General features: G+C 30.9%; 1 protein-coding gene across 8 annotated transcripts; it reads left to right on the top strand.

The window, feature by feature from the left end:
- The first annotated feature begins 445 nt into the window (after positions 1-445).
- Unk (RING finger protein unk) lies at positions 446-18,311 on the top strand. 8 transcript variants are annotated; one of them, XM_076770109.1, is made up of 12 exons: positions 446-2,071; positions 2,338-2,547; positions 5,753-6,175; positions 6,247-6,470; positions 6,785-6,927; positions 7,007-7,183; positions 7,256-7,448; positions 7,543-7,814; positions 7,911-8,072; positions 8,212-8,367; positions 8,518-8,679; positions 8,976-18,311. In XM_076770109.1, exons 1-12 carry the CDS (start codon positions 2,013-2,015, stop codon positions 9,132-9,134), a joined length of 2,340 nt encoding a protein of 779 aa, XP_076626224.1. In that variant the 5' UTR covers positions 446-2,012; the 3' UTR covers positions 9,135-18,311. The 8 variants fall into 8 exon arrangements, with proteins under 8 accessions (XP_076626224.1, XP_076626225.1, XP_076626223.1 ...); XM_076770108.1 differs by having other exon boundaries at positions 447-2,071; positions 6,247-6,449; positions 6,800-6,927; positions 7,911-8,120; XM_076770107.1 differs by having other exon boundaries at positions 447-2,071; positions 6,247-6,449; positions 6,797-6,927; positions 7,911-8,120.
- The last annotated feature ends 97 nt before the right edge of the window (positions 18,312-18,408 follow it).

Genomic DNA, 18,408 nt, shown 5'->3' with positions numbered 1-18,408 from the left:
ATTTTCATCAATATCCTTTTTTATATATAAAAAGTTGTTAGAGAAATCGGTAAATTTCAAAGAAAAAAATGTTCAAATTGTGCAATAAAAACAATATATACAATGTAGATAAGAAAAGATAGAATATATTAAAAAATAAACAAATAATTTTATGCTGTAGTATTGATTTGTTTTTAATTTTGAATTTATAAAGAAAATGATTCTGTATTTTACAATCGTAAAGATAAATATTTACAAAAAATAGCTACTATTATTGTCATATTCTCCCTAAAAATAATCATTCAAATATTAATATGTTTAAAGAATCATTACAAGTTACTTGTCGAACATTCTGGACAAAAATTGTTGCATATTTTCGTTCTGATTGGCTACAGCTCTATGCTCTGATTCGCAACAAATACGTAATTGCGCATGCTTTAAGAAATGGCATATTCCAACATACGTACCGTTTGAGCGGAAATTGTAAATCTTATAGCGGTTTTTAGAAGTATAATAAAAACCATTAAGCATTATTCAATTGATAAGTGAAGCATATTTTATAAAATGTTCATTTAAACAAAAACAAAAGTTTGTTAACGATAAATTACAAATTTGTATGTAATGCGTTTTATCAGAGGGAGTGGGGGTACAGAAAAGCGTATCGCTTGTGCCTCGCAAGTTAGTGTTAAACGTTGCATATCGCGGTTTACGAATCACGAAACGTGGTCCGACAAGTTTAGACAATCGTCATCAAAGAAAAACTGGTGAAGCTGACCGTACTCAACACAGGTATCTAAATATGTATCGGAATAGTTGTGAAGAGGCGATAAGACATCATACATACACGCAACCTTTGCTATAACGAAACTTACGTACCGACAAGTAAACGTGCCTGCGATGTTGAAATAAGATTGTGTTAATAAAACGAAGTTGTGAAACACGTAAGATCAGTGACCAAAGGAGTAATATAATTTGAAGTTAGTACGACGTCAAAGTGAAAGTGAGACGCGAAATCGTATTTTTCCATTGAAACTGCGTTCATGCTACGCTTATACTACGATCATCAACATGTGCTTACGGCGAAGAAAATAAAACCACTTATGATTTGATTATTTTGCGGAATGATATGAATTTAAAAATAACATCAGTTATAAATCGTAATCCCATATACAGTAGAAACCTTTCATCGGATAAATTACATCATTCTTTAAAAAGAAATTACACGCCGATACGAAGTGCGTTCTTGTGACAGGATAAGCATCGCATACATGATAACAAGGAACTTACTGAATCACAGTTAAGAATTTATGCAAGAAATACAGAACAGTACGATAAATTTATAAAAATTGTAAAAAACAGTTGGCATTGCAAAGTAGTTGAAAAACAACATGATATGAGTAAAATATGCGTATAATCAGTGATATTTGATGTATAAGAGGTATCAGAAAAAGATTAAGAGGGAGTCATCGGTGTTTGCAAGAGGTACAGTTACACGTTGCCGAATCAGATTCAGTGAGAACGTAGCACAGAATCGGAACTCTCGATCGAAGTCGAGCGTGTGGAATCGATCGTTGTATTTTCGACGTGTGTTCCCTTTTTTTACTCTCAACGGAGGAGCGAGGACATCGACCACGTTTTGAGCGATCAAAAAAATGTTACAATCAATAAAGTGAATAATTCTAAATTTTTTTTTGTCTCAAAATACCGGCATTCGTACGAAAGCGTGTTTACGTGCGGGCGAACCAAAACATCAATGACCTTGAAAGAGGAAGAGTCACGTGACCGTGAGAGAGCACGAGGATTGGATAGTCGAGGCGCATATAATGTGTATTGCGCCGTGCGCGCCCTGCGTCCCGCATTCTGTGTCCGATAGATGGTAGAGGTTTAGCGGGGAAAAGGGGCTAAAGACAGACTACGCGACGGCAACGACGACGACGACGACGACGAGGACGACGAGAAAGACGAGAGAGAGTGCCGTTCGCCCGTACGTTCGTGTGTGTGCGCGCGCGTTGCTCGGTTGTGTTGCCCCCAAGATGAAGTCCGACTCTAAACCTTTGTTGACAGCTCAGGCGGAAAAGGCGAATCATTACACGTAAGTAAGCGCCCGCCGGGCCGGTCGCGTGCTACGTGAGAAAAGTGAGAATAAAAAATTGGAAGCCAAAAAGTGCGTGATTCAAAGTGGAGTGCAAACAAAAAAAATAATACGTACATATATGCATACGTAAATAAATAAATACTAAAAAAAAAAGGGAGAAAGAAAACGGAAAAAGAGAGGGAGGGCCGCGAGCAGCGCGGCATCGACGCGCGCGTCAAAAACCGCCACGAAATAATGTGTAGCTCTGTGGATTCGCATTCCAGATACTTGAAGGAATTTCGCATCGAACAATGTCCCCTCTTTATACAGCGCAAATGCACACAACACCGACCCTTCACGTGCTTCAACTGGCACTTTATGAACCAGCGGAGGCGTAGACCGGTGAGAAAGAGGGACCGCACCTTCAACTATAGCGCCGATAATTATTGCATCAAGTACGACGAAACCACCGGCATATGTCCAGATGGAGACGAGTAAGTTTTATCTGTCGTGTAAGCCTTATTAGTGACTTCCTTTCTCGACGGATCTCTCCGCCAGCAGAGTATCCGCGATATGCGATATCTCGTGTAAAATGCATCGATTTGCCGTGTATCAGTCGCTGACCAACAATATTAAACTCTCTCCGTTTTGCTCTACCTTTCTCTCAGAAACATTGCAGTTTCTTAGTTTCAGCATGCACGGTTCCGACGAGACCACCATGCACCAGTTACTTATTTTTTGCTTTCGACCACTCGCCTCATATACATATACATACGCGTACGTACATAGGCGAATTAGAGGTTTCTCTTCGCGTAAAGCGTAAGCGTATTATTTTCGTGTTTAAGAATCGTAGGTAAACGAGTTCTCTACCACTATATAAAACAGCTTCTCGAGATATCGTCGGAAATCGATGTTTGTTGAGGGAAAAGCAGCGGTCGCTGTCGCGTTTCTTTGTGTCGTTGACACGCGTGTGCTGTAATATGTAATATGCATCTGCGTGGTAACGCGTAAGAACGTAACGTTTCGTTCGTCTCTTGAATAACCTATGTAACGAAGAGGAGGCCAATTTCGACGTAACTTTCGAGAGTCACGCGCGCACGCGTGTGCATACATGACGCACGCGTGTATATGTGATGAGGATTTGCGAACATTGAACATTGTTGCACCCGCGTGTCGGATTTGCATACAACGAGAAACCAGTATGGACGTAGTAAACGTAGCCATACCAGTTTTACTTATTTACTTGCATTTTATTACGATTTTTGCATTTATCGGTATATTTCTATACGACGAAACGCTTTAATTGCTACAAGACATTCATGTCGCGCTACGTTGCCTATCAGAAATTGTTGAGATGTAGTATATGTATATTATGTATAGACGTACACGTTACTCGTTGTTCTATCTTAACAAATTCGTTTATTGATAGCCATGTCAATGATCCGCAAAGAATGAATCACAAAATTAGCACGGTCTGGATTTCTAGAAATAGTAGGTACAATTCAGTTACGATGTGTAAATATACAGAATGTTTCAATCGCCCCTTATGAAACCACCGTTCCAGGTATTGCATAATTCGTAAGCTTTCGCTTGCTTACAGGTACTATTCAGGAATAAACTCGGCTGCACGAGATGACATATCTCTGCGTCCTTTTTTTTCGTGTCCCATACGGACGTGTTATTCTTTTTGTTTTACTTTAATTTTTTTCTATAGATTTTATCTCGAACAAATTTATTCTAATTTAATAATTTACATTTGTTAATGATATTCGATTTAGCTAGCATTAAGATGTTTCTAATGATATTTATAGATTTTTCGGATTTGATTACCGCATACAACACACGAATCTTCTTAAAGTGTATTTGACCTAAATGCTGCGCGTCTAAGGAAAAAAGAAAAATCAAAACGTTACATTGACGAATAAAGTTCGATACTTTTATAAGTTTACAAAATTTATAAATGTAGAATATTCGATATGAAATCAGTGAAATCAATGTTGAAAAATTAAATTCAAGTGCACATCGTAAGTCATGCCCACCTTCTTCTAAATGTATGCTTACATGTCGCAACCGCCATTGCTCGCGATAGATTATACCATACCTACCTACCGTCGGGTGCTAACCTGTTGTCATCCATTGTAGATAACCTCAACGAAGCTAGCTAGAAACTTCTTTATAGATTCCAACATAGCTACAATATTTACTATAGCCATGTTTTACATCACCTAGAACGTAATTTTCCCCCAACATGTCTTGTTATGCATTCATTCGTTTAATTTACGTATTGGAAGTTGTCCTACATGGAACTTGGTCGATTTTTTTTCTTTCGAAATGTAAGATTTAACGGAAAATAAAATACAAACGAACTTACGACGTCGAGGTTACTGACTCGGTTTTATTCGGTTCTAGATATCTGTAAAGGATACAGAATTAAGGTCATCGTTTTTTATTTGTCTTGTTTTTAATTCGTCATCATTTCTCAAAGATGGGGATATATATATATATGTATATATTACTTACAAAAATTATCAGTAAATGCATTAAACGTATTATTTATTAATGAAAACAAATGTAACCACTTTTTCGTATTTCTTAAAAAAACCAAAAACAGCTGGTTAACCATTCGCATAGAGGCCCATTTAAAAATTGTATCATTCGTAATATGAAGAATATTTATGAATCATTTCTACGTTTAACTTTCTACGATATCGCACGCGAGATTAGATGAATGAATAAGTTTCTACTGTTTGCTTGCTATTAACTTGAATTCTCAAATGTTAACACTAGTAGTAGTTTCCAACAGAGACATTTGGAAATAAAAGACTGAACTATAATAAAAATACTTTTATACAATAATATAAATACATGCATAATTTTTGCCGATGACTAATTTATATATTTGTAAATATTATTTGTTTCGTTCAGCTATTACAGTCGTTCGTCATTCTATGTTTATTAAGAATAACTTTTTCACTTCATAAATTAATGTAGTAATTATATATTTATACTTCTAGTTTAGAAAAATGCAATTTTTTACAATGTCTGAACACAATTTGCCATTAAATATACTCGCGATTGGTTTTCCCTCCAAAATATCCCAGCGTCTCATGTTTCCAAACAAAGGAGCCTACTGATATTGATTTTCTCTTACGTGACATGGTGGCAACAAAGAATTATATGTAGTATCCTTGTTGCTACACCATAAAAGAACATTGATAACTATAATAATGCAATTATCGCACAAAAAGTAAAAATATTGACACAAGGTCATATTTGTTTTTGTAATAAAATTTATAAATTTTTATTTTTTAATATTCTTGTATATGTTTTCGTAAATCTGTAGTTATTTCTAGTAAACTCTAATCACGAATTTCTTAATTAAGTTTTAATGGATTAACATTCTGCACAAGATGTGAATTCGTGCATTACAATAAATTTTTTATAAAATAGAGTCTGATCTTTTACAAAGTCTTTTTATTATTATTAAGTCTTTATATTATTTTTATTATAGAAATAATATAAATGAATGTGTTATTGACATAATTATAAATAATTTATATTTATAATTTATATTTTGGTCGATATGTATCGATCAAAAATTGTTTCCTTTTATCTTATCTTTCTATGCTTTATTTCTAAGACTATGTAATTTATAGTAACATGCTTATAATAATTTACATAAAATGCTTTACTAAACAGGTGTCCATTTCTTCATCGTACTGCTGGAGATACAGAAAGACGTTACCACCTACGTTATTACAAAACTTGCATGTGCGTTCATGATACGGACTCACGTGGATTCTGTGTTAAGAATGGACCTCATTGTGCCTTTGCACATGGCAATCATGACATTCGACCACCTGTCTATGACATTAAAGAGATACAAGCATTGGAAAACCCTGATTCTGATCCCAACTCATCGTCCAATGGACCAAACATACTTGACAAGGAACGAAACTTAATGAATGAAGATCCTAAGTGGCAAGATACAAATTATGTACTCGGGAATTATAAAACCGAACCTTGCAAACGTCCACCAAGACTTTGTCGTCAGGGTTATGCTTGTCCACAGTATCATAATAGTAAAGATAAAAGGCGTAGTCCACGTAAACACAAGTATCGGTAAGTAATAAATAGCAATCGTTTTGTATAAAAAGAAAATTTTCTTCGACTAATAATTTTACTTATTTTAGATCAACACCTTGTCCTAATGTAAAGCATGGAGAAGAATGGGGTGAACCAGGCAATTGCGAGCAAGGAGACGCCTGTTCATACTGTCATACACGTACAGAACAGCAATTCCATCCTGAAATATACAAATCTACAAAGTGCAACGATGTACAACAAGCTGGTTACTGTCCGCGCGGAGTCTTCTGTGCTTTTGCACATGTTGACCGTGAGTGTACCCTCATAAATCGTACGTAAAACACTTATTATTACCTTAGTAAGTTCAAAAGATTCTTTTCACATTTGTTTTGGCTTTGATTGTAATAGTTAATCGCTTTAAATGCAACTTATTGCAATAATTTTAAACGACGCAAATTTTTATTTACTAACTTACATGAAAGTGCTTCTCGTTATCGCTTCTATGTAAAAGCATTTCAGCATTTATTTGTTTTTGAGGATTTTATCTAATAAATGTAGGCGTCTTGTAAATGATAAATTTAGTATTCAAAATTGCTTCTCAAAATTGATATATTGGGACGTTGGTATGGTGTGCTGATGGAGCAGTGTTGCCAACAGAAGAAATGAGCCTGGCGAGGGACATGGCAGTACCTATAGATTGTGGCACCAATCTGGCAGATATTCTCAGCAATGCGCTTCCGCCTGATAAGCGTACTCATGAAAAGGATAAACCACTTAGCGATAGCAGTGTAAGTTTTTAACATTATTGTGTATCTTGATGGATAGAATTTATTTAATTATTAATACTATTAAATATATTAATTATAGAATGGAAGCGGTGAAGTATCGGAATCAGCAAGTACTAGTAGTATTGGTAGCAATAGTTCACACAGCAAAGCTCCTGGTGCTCAACTTCATAATTCTAATTCCAATACTACTGTAAATACTTCCAATCAACAGAAGTTAACAAGTATACTTTACAATCCCAGTTCTCTTATTCAAGTTGTAAGTTTTATCATTCTAATTTTGAAAATGATTGTTAATAGTGTGATAGTAACTAATATCAATATTAAATAGGGTGAAATACGAAAACAAATGGTTGCTATAGATAGTGATCCTTTATTAACAAAAGCTGAAAAAGCACAACAGAAACAAAGTCTATACATTGCTTATAGTTTAAATGGTACATTGGGTAGTCATTCATTAGCGACTACTGTTTCGCCACTTTCAAGTTCATTTTACCCAAATGACACTGTAGAATCTGTAGTAGGTAAGTTATATTAAATATTAAAGCAAAAACAGGTACATACTTATTCTCTTCTAGTACATATCATTAATTATGTATGTTTTTTTTGTACTTTTAGGAAATGCATTAGATGAGTTACATCTAGATGATCCTTTAAATTTAGTAGAATCAATTCATAGGGATACTAATTCACCAATTAGCAATTCAATATCAGCAGGCCTAGCAAGTTCTGGATTATTGGGAAGCTCTGCACCAGTTAATATTCCGGGAATGGCTGAACGTTCTGTTCTTTCTAATTTTTCACCATCTACGTCCAGTCCACTTCAGCAACTACATTCATCTGGTTTTCTTACCGGGTCCAGATTTTCTCATCAAGATTCGATGGAATCGGTAAATTTGTAAATTCTTTATATTAAATTTATTGTTAAAAGATGAATATTCCAACGTTATTTTAATATTTTATTTTTGTTTTTCAAATGATTTCAGACAATGCCATTTATGAATCAAGTATCAGATCCATTTAGCAATCATATTTCACAACTTAGCAGTTCAGCTTCTAAACTTAGTGGATTTAATAGTAGCTTATTTGATTTTACGAATCAAGGAATGTCTCCATCTCGTACACAACCTCTCCCAGCATCTCCATTGGTAAATGCATTTTCCATTAGTCCGAGTAATACAGGATCTTTACCTGAGGTTAGATACTCCCCCAATTTTTTATCGAACATCATTGTTCGCAAATAAAATCACAAAAAAAGATAATCCATATGTAATGACTTAACTGTAGGTACAAAGGCTTAGAGAAGAATTAACATCGAGCCGCGTTCAATTAGCAACATGGGACGAACGAATTAATCAAGCTAGAGCAGCTTGTGCAGCATGGCAATTAGAAACTGAAGAAGCTACAAACAGAGCAAGAATTGCTGAACAACAGAGAGACGAGGTAGATATTTCGTTCGGTTAATATATCAGGAGTTAAAACTGAAATCTTTTTAAGTAATACATTTTATGTTATCGTGTTACAAATTGCAAATATTTAATCATTCTTCTGTGAATTATATTCGTAAATATTAGGAGTATAAATTATTGACAGGCCTTATTGAAAGTGAAAGCATTGACGGCCGAAAATGAAGCATCTAGTGGTGGCCCATACCTTCATACTCTAAGAAGAACAAACGAACTCAGATCATTATCGATAGCTGCATTAAAATCAATTCAATCGCAGCTCCGTTCGGATCTTGAAGAAGTGGAAAAGGTAAAACAAAGTTGTCACGCCGGTTTGAACAGCTGGTATGACGGGCGATTCTCAAATAATGATTAGCTTATCGAAGAGGATGCGAAAAAATTAATTTCCACAACACAACTACTACTACTACTACTACCTCATCTTCATCACACTATTCTCTTCTATCGATTAATCTAAAGTTTTTCATGTTACTCTGAAACGTTTCAATTGGCAATCAAGAATCTTTCTGATAATCGTGTAATTAATCTTTGCGACTACTTCGATTAATGGATACACTATAGGTAGCTCAGTCGTTGCCGTTACAGGTGCTGTACAGAGAAACGGCAACAAAGTGCATGGTTTGTGAAGAACAAAATCGCACTGTTACTCTCTCACCCTGTAACCACTACGTGGTCTGCTCGACGTGCGCTCCAAATCAACGAGAGTGCCCGTACTGCCAGACTCCGGTTGTCTCCACGAGTTAGGTCTGAATATTTTGTTAGAACTCCCGTTGTTATATCTACGCTCTTTCTCGGCAACAAGAACAAATATCTCAAAACCCTATTGCGAGTAATATTAAAACTTCATATAAAACTAGTACTTCGAATGCGATGGTATATTAAATGAACAATTTAAAAAAATTTGTACTACAGTACACGTATGATCGCAATAGAAGAAATGAAAGAAATTACTGAAATATATAATCTGACTATCGCCAAAGTGAATATGGATGTGATAAGACTTCGTGTATGTACGTAGTCTCTATTTGTCATACTTTTTGTGTCAACAGTCATGCTGCTATATAGCTGTTTATAAAGATTCTAATGTCACATCCTTTAAAGTAAGTATTCATATTATTGATCTTGGAATGAAAAAAATACTTTGTTTATTATATACATAATTCAAAATACATTTATTAGCCAGAGTGCTAAATAGTTAGCATTTATAATACGTGTATGTACGCCAATTACACACATGTGGCGCGAAGAAAAAGAAAACAGTGTACTCATACTAATGATGGACAAAGTTTTGGGACCTCTAAAGTATATATTTGTTTAAAAATTGTAATACCATAATTAAGCGCAACAAAAATAATACCATGTCCCACGTATAATATTTATGGGATGATTTTCCTCAATTGCTGAGCTGTTAAACGTATGTCACGTAAAATGATATTTCTATTGTATTTAAAACTATATTTAAATAGGATTTTTCAATTGACCCGTACTGACGGTAATGATACAAGTATTAACAAATTTTATATCTTTGGTTGAGAAGATAGTATTGATGGAAGGTAGTACTATTACATAAGGGACATATAATTTCTAGATTTTGATATAAAGTAATAAAATTGCTCATATTTATAGCAAGAAACAAATTGGAATTTGTAAAGGTGTATTGAAAAAAATAATACATTTAACAATTTCAATATTGAAATAAACAAAGATACATGTATTATTTTGAGCTTCTGACACTTTTATTGTTCTCTTTGTTTTTTTTTTTTTTTTTTTTCATTAGATCTATATATATATCTATATATATATATATACATTTCACCTTTTATAATTTCTATAAGATATACTCAAATTATAATTCATAAAAAAAAAAAAAATTTTTATACTTTGGATACATCGAAGAATATAATAGTAGTAAAAATTTTTATATAAATGTGCTTTACTTTCTCTTTATAGCTAATAACATTGATTATAATATATTATTGTATACATTTCATGCTTTTCTGTATACGCAGTACACTACTTTTTAAAGTTTAAGTATGCTTAATATATGTAATTACATTATATATTATTACTATTGAAATTAAACGCTACATTTACTAGTGTGTAATAGCAATGATGAAATATAATCTATAATGAGTACATTACTAAATTAATTGAACTCAATGTTTGTGTTGTAACTTTTTACATTTTAGGTATAAGAATATTATGAATATCTAGGATTTTTCAATTTAATCAAAAGAAAGATATGATGGTACTCATATTTATGATACCAGTTGTATGGTGTGACATACGTATTACAGCTCAATGTGTCATGCAACTAACTGTGCATGCCGATTAGCTTTTTTCAATAAAACGCATGAATTGCATTTGTATACCGGCTCTATGAATATTTTTATGTTGAATATGTAGCTGGTAATTGCTATTATTAAAATGACTATACATTCATGATGAGAAAGGTAAAATATTGCCTAAAAAATGACTAGAATAGATAGGACATTATCAAATTTTTTCCTCGTAGATATAAAATGTTACAATAATCAATTTTAAAGACTATTATTTAATGTTTACAGTATAATTAAAATTATTTTAAATGTATAATACCCTGCACAAATTACACTTTGAAGAACAAGCATGTATTTTTTATGGTTAGCTCTAACTTTTTTCAACCAAGTCTTGAATCTTGTTAATGCAAAACTATATTCCAAATAAACATAAAAAAAAAAAATACGTTATGCAAATTTAACTAAAGAAGCAAAGGGTATTATAGCAAATTTTACTTAATTATTTAATTATTTAACACTCAATAATGAAACATATTGTTTCTTTTTCTTCAATTACCTTCATAGTTTAGTATCAAAAGTGAGGCCAAAAAAGAAATAAATGTTTTTATTAGGTCCGTTTTTATTACAGATTATTAATATTAAAATATAATAGATGTTACTACAAAAAAATACAATTTGTGTATATCATGGTATAAGCGATCTACCGTCGAAATGTAAACTTTGAAAGAAGATGAAAAAGCAAAAAGGGAATAAAATAATTTTTTATTCCTCGGTACTAACAAAACTCGACAATTTTGCGAACAAATCGATCCAAAAAGAGATATTGTTGCAAATATAAAGTATATATTATATTCCATTTAAGGTGTGATGAATAAATAAAGAAATATTTTAATTTTCCTCGAGATCGTGCATACCATGATATAAGTTTCAAAGTACTATTTAGAATTTAATCAATTTAGCACTGTAATAATGCATTTTTAAATGCATTCTTTATAAGTACACCAATACGACGGATTGGAAAAGTATTTATCGACGCGTTCTTCGAATATATTTTATCTCAAATACTATTCTTATATCCCGATTCTTTTTAAATCGTGTCAATGATATTATAAACGTTATATTGTTATTCTTACATACAGAAGCTTCAAAATTTTCACCACCTTGTGATAGAAATAGTAGACGATTAAACAATTAAAACACTAGCTCGTTAATAACGTACTTGTAAAGAATGCTCGTTTCACCGATTTCCCGTAATCATAACGTTACCTCTATAGTATTTAAATGATAGCATTGTCGAAATTGAAGATGATTTTATTTTGTAATTTGAAATCAAAAGAGTACTTATGTGCGAAATAGGATATTATAATATATAGTCGTAAGGCAAAGAAAAATCTTTGTTTATTTTGTGTAACATTGAGGTAGACCTATGATTACAGTAAGTTGTGTGAAAATCTAGGAAAGATATTCTGGAATGATATAATATTAAATATTATAAACAATTACAATATATACTATTTTACTTATAACAATAACATGATTAAAATATTAATTAGTAAGAACATAAATTATTATGAAAGCAACAAATTTAATTACAAAATAGGGTAATAGGAGAGTAACAAAATAAATTAATTAGCTAATATTGTGTACTAAAGAAAACATACAGTTGAATATTTATATAGTACTGCCCCAGTTGTTGGTTTCAGTGATTGTTTTAATTTCAAAGTGATTTGTATTTTTGGCTCACATAATGATATCTAAATTTAGGCGTTAAGACATTTTTAAATCATTGATTTGTAACGATTAATTTGTACATTTTAATCCAATTTAAAATTTGTATAGTCAGAATAGTATGAACAAATACTATAATACGATGTTCAGTATACTGAATTTCCTAAATATGAAGAAAAAAAAAAATATATTTATAAATTACTAATATACATTTATATGTTTAACGGTAAGATTAGTTGGATTTCTTTGAATATTGCACAAAGAAAACCAACAATAGGGCAGATCAAATTGAATAATATATTTTTGACAAGTTACAATAATACAAATACAAAACGTTACATGCTCTGTTTTGTGCGAATGATTCTTCTCCTGTGTTGAACATTGCTGAAGTCAGGAGAACCATATTACGAACGTTTATTTATGTACTAGTTGAATGTTACAGAGATTGCCTGTTGTTTCATTTTTTGTGTAGATTCGTGATCAAAGAAAAGGGCAGATGGTTCTCTAATGTCGTAGAAGAATTATCTGCACACTCCAGAAAGCAAAACATACACATAATCATTAGATTACTGTACAATAAATAAATTGCATAAAATAGTAATATGTAATATTTAAAAACAAATTTGCTGAACATTTATATTACGATTTATAACTAAAGATACTTGCTATAAACCTGTATCATCTTTAATCACTTGTAGTTTTGATATATGACTAATGCATTTGTTATTTAGATAGTAGCAGTACGAATTCCGATAAACGAGTACTCTGTCTAAACAGAAATTGGGTTTTATTCATCGTGAATGTGTTCTTGTTTGCAACAGTAACTGCTCAATATTCTCAAACACAGCGATACCTTCCTCTTCTTTTTTTTTTACTAATACTAATTAACTTTTTTCTTTTAATTTTCTATTTTTAATATCTTTATCACTTATGTTCTTTATTTTATTCTGCAAACGTGGACACATTATGGATAATAATCCGATTTGTAGCGTCTCGTATTATTGCAATTATTATGTAAACGTATGCTCCTTGAAATATTCGTATAATTGTCCGTTATAGTATTGCAAAACTGCTTAGATTGTAAACTCGTGTGTATTTTAATCTGCGAGCTTTAATTGGCGATTCCCTTCAATTATGATAGCGATCTCTTTCTTTTTACGGTAATATATTTTTTATCAGACTGAAATTAACACTGACGGACATAAATAAAAATCAAGTTCTGTAGTACTAATATCTAAGCATTTTTGTATTAAATACGAGGTAGCAAATGGCTGTACAACTGTGATTATGTAATAACAATTTCTCTACTTAGATCTTGTCATTCGGTATGTTGGTATCTACGAAAATTTAAATATTTTGCATACGAAAAAGAAGGCTGTAAATTTTCAATTGTGTGATCACATGTTAAGGAATCTTCGACACGCATCTTGTATAATTGAATTATAGTGGTATTGATAATTACCTAATTATCAAACTAAAAGAAAAAGCATTTGCCCAAAATGTGGCGGCAAGCCCATACAACTTTTGGATAACATTAAATCAAACTATTTCAAATTTATAAGAATCGTGAAGATATTTAAATTACACAGAAGTTATTTCATTCACATTATTTTGACATGTTTTTTATATACTTGCGTGATAATTCTTTGCGATCGTGCTACTTTATAATCCGGTTACACTTGTATTTAAATTTCTAAAGTCTAAAAATGAAGTCTCATTGGTACTTTAATTTCTTAATAAAAAGATGAGATTTACTACTATTGTATGTAAATTTTCTTGCAGAATGTATCAGTCATTTGCGTCCTCGTGTCAAAATAATGTCAAAGAATGTTATAGTCACGAGTTTTTACGATTCTTTTAAAAATCAGAGCAATTGATTATTCATTTTGCCGAAATTAATAATCGGTGTTTTCATTTAATTTCGTTCAGTTTCAAGAATTGACATGAAAGAAACATACAAAAGTAAATAAAGAAGGCAGCAGTAACGTGCACAAGGTACAATCTGTAAACAGTGCCATTTTCAAAAAATTTATGAAAGTAATAAAGTTACGTTCTACGAGAAATGAATGTGATCTGTTAATGTTTCTAATTTCTATAGATAATTCTGCATTACTCATACGACGGAGGTTGAAGCGATTTCACGTTGTTCATAACTTTATGTTGATCTCGTAAAAATGATAAACGTGTAAAGCTTGTCACATTGTTAAAAAAAAAAAAAAAAAAAAATGATATTCAGAGTAACTAGTAATTATTAACACATGTGTATTCCTAAACAATGTTAAGTTAACACTTTGAATGTGTAAGTGATATTGAGAACAAATTGAAAATGTACAGCTTCATCTGTGTTTTAATATTATAAAGGTAAAAAAAGAAATAAAATATATTGATACAAAATTTTTTATGTTTATAATAATAAATCAATGAAGCTGTGTTTTCAATTTACTGTCACATCAACCGATCGAATGTACCTTAATACAATAAGTTGAAATTAATATGGCACTTGCATTTTAGTAAACCCTGTGAAACTTTATTCAAAAAGTTATTGGCACCGATTCGATTTCCGCCCTTTAGGTATGCAGGTTTGTGTGAAAACACGCCCGTTAAAATATTTTAATATTTTCGCAATATTACAACACCGTCTTCCGGTACAATAATATTTGCATAGCCTAAAGTACAGTAGTAAAACAATTTTAAATATTGTGAAGAGAAAATATTTGTAAATTCTATTATTAAGCTTGTCATGTATAGACATCGTTTTTCTTACAGTGCAAAGAAACAAATCTAGAAACGTTTAACATAGACAGAAATGGTATATTCATATTATACGAAGCATGTATATTGCGATAATAAATATTTTACTTAAATTGAATTGTTGTACGAACGAGAAAATATTTTCTGAAACTTGAATATCCCATTTTCTTAAAATACAAATCCAGCAAATAATAACAAAATGGAACTTTTTAGCATAAAAACGAAAAAAAAATGGGAACGTCGCTCGTACAACACTTTTGCAGGGTGACCCGCTTTGTTACAATGTTTTAAACTGAAATACAATGTAATGTATACTTTTTAAAACATCTATTCCATAAGATTCGGTAGAAATAAAATGACTACAAGTTGTCAAAGTGTAGATGGAACTACGATATGCTATTACATTGGTATCATATAATTACAATTAAAAATGTCACAGTTAATTATAGAAAAGTAAGAATCTGGCGAAGTTTATAACAGACGACTTCTTTGACTAGGCTTTACCTACATTACAATTATCACATAATATAATAAGAATGTTATTGTTAACTTGATAAAAATTACATGTGAAAATTCATTACTACTATATATATATATATATATATGTATGTATGTATGTATTAATATTGTATTTTTAGTGATCCTAATTGTCTTCACATTACTCTTTGGTAAATGTACAAGATGTTTGATCATTTTCTGTACAATTTTTTAATAACTTATATTTCTTATGCTGTCTGTTTATACAGAGAACCAATGTAAATTGAAGAACAAGCAACACAAAAGACCTCGGAAACAAAGACGTCCGTGGTCACCCTGGCAAAAAAATACAAAATATTTGAAACAATATTTGCAAGATAATAATGATAGACTATAAAGTAATTTGTGGATATCTAAAATTGTTCTGGTTGTGTAGTTATTTCTGTATGTGTATTTTATACGATTATTGTAATTGTGTGTATTTTAAACTCATATCATACTAGTTTTTCTGTGGATTTAAATTTGTATATGTATTTAAAAATTATCGTAATTTATGTGTACCGAAACTTGCAGAAGTTACGAGAGAGACAGGCAAAGCTCCATAATAAAAAAAGATAATAATTGAAATTGAATACTTCTATAAAATTAAATGACTATATTTGATACATAATATTTATGTTGATATATTTACTTAGTCTATAAAGTTCAATTTCAAAAAGACAGTTTAAAAGAAATATTTATATGATTGGAAGTATCATAAAAATATATAACGAATTGATTTCGTATTAAACAAAGTTTCGAGAACACTGTATGATGCCCGTCTCTGTTGCATAACAAAAGAAAAATTGTAAAACTCGGTTACTTTAAATTGAAGTTGATCAAAAATGCTGCCAGTAATAAAGAACAACCTATTGATGGAAGGAAGTATCCAAACAACCAGAAACATAATTTTTAAATGATGACTGTGTAGAAATATCGTATACCAAGCAAATTGTACAACATAGAATTTTAATATAGCGTTTCACGTTATAATTCAATTTTTATAAAATCAAATAGATTTTTCCATTCGACTTTAAAGACAAAATATTCCTTTGAAAAACATTTTGCTTTCCATTTTACACGTTTTATAATCCAAAAATAAATTTACTTAAAATTTTTAGTACCATCCAGTCGATAAATCACAATCGCTTTATGCTTGATTTGTATGTTGATGAAAACATCGTTATTAATACTTGCAAATTATGAGTGTGATGAATTAATTACGGGTTACATGTATAATCATCCAAGATAATTTAGAGATACTTTTCACACTTGTAATTTGTAATTGCATACAATAAACACAAAAAACATTCTATTATTCTTTCATTATTAATTGTTGAAATGTTATTTATGATAAAGTCGAATGGTAAACTGTATATCATATAGTTAACAATGTTTGATATTCAATAACAGAACAAATGTTTAGTGTTATAGACCATATATGTCATTTAAGATGTCAAAAAGTATCTTATAGATGCTAAAGAACGAAACAATGTTTTGTAATTTACTAATAATATTATTATACATTAAAATTGCATTTACTTGTCTAGCGTTTAATGTAAAATGCAAAATTGCCGGATCGGTTGTTCGTCTCCTCATATATTTACTTTCTATGAACAAAAATACTGAAGGTATTTTTACATTTATGTATATAAACTTTTTAAATAATTCTCATATCTTTCACTTACAACAATATTGTTTTGTACAATTTTATATACAATAATTGAGGTATACTCGAAAATTTCCAAATAATTTTTGTTTTTAATATCAAAGCTACGGAATTTTTTAAATTTTAGTTCTTTAAATTGTCGAACAGATACATACTTTGTTTGTTTCGAAATTGTTTTTCAAGATGAATGAAGGTTCCAATTAAACACATGGTTTTTGTAAGAATCACAGTCCCCATTATTCATAATACAAAATAATTTCATATGATAACACAACGTGATGTCGACGTTCCAATCAAGAATCTTTTATGAAGTACAAAAGTAATATGGGCTTGCATTTTAATCTCTATGTCCCGCCGAATTAACGCAAATTATTCGCAAGCCAATAATAGTGTTTGCTTAACGTTCAAATAAATTTTCATATCTGGTCGCATACCGAAAGAAAGATTGTAATGAAACGTAAAAAAACATGCAGTAAGAATTTTCGTTATCACGAACAATTATAGTAAATTCTAATGAATGTCAGTACAAATTGAATAATAAAGAAAAAAATGCATTATTTGCGTGCAACTGAAAAAAAAAAAAAAATATTAACGACTCGTATTTTTGGCAATACAATTTTAAATAATGATTAAATTAGTGTAGTAGTAGCTAGAATATTAGTAAAAATAAATTTTGTTCTAAGATTTTTTCGATGACTGAAAGTTTATACATACATATGTATGTGATTATATGTATATGAATAATAATAATGACGACGACGATGACGATGACGATGATGATATGATAATAATTATTTCATGGCGTAATTTGTAGAACGAATGTTTATTATTGCTTCTTATGCTATTATTAGGTAGTGGATTATAAAGATGAATATTGTAAATCAATAAAATTGATCATTTGAAAAATAAACTATATTGATAACTTGTGTATCATGAGTTAGTGCAGTAATTTTTATTTAAATATAAATATTCAAAATACCACGTGTACCATATTATTAATAGCACAGCGATTTCAATCGTTACATACATAACGAAATACAAAGAAGCGATATAAAATGTAATTACATTCTTATAC

This window comes from Colletes latitarsis, chromosome 8 (assembly GCF_051014445.1).
Source record: "Colletes latitarsis isolate SP2378_abdomen chromosome 8, iyColLati1, whole genome shotgun sequence".
Taxonomy (NCBI): Eukaryota; Metazoa; Arthropoda; class Insecta; order Hymenoptera; family Colletidae; genus Colletes; species Colletes latitarsis.
The sequence above is the reverse complement of the archived record's forward strand: the minus strand, read 5'-3'. Positions and strand labels throughout refer to the sequence as shown.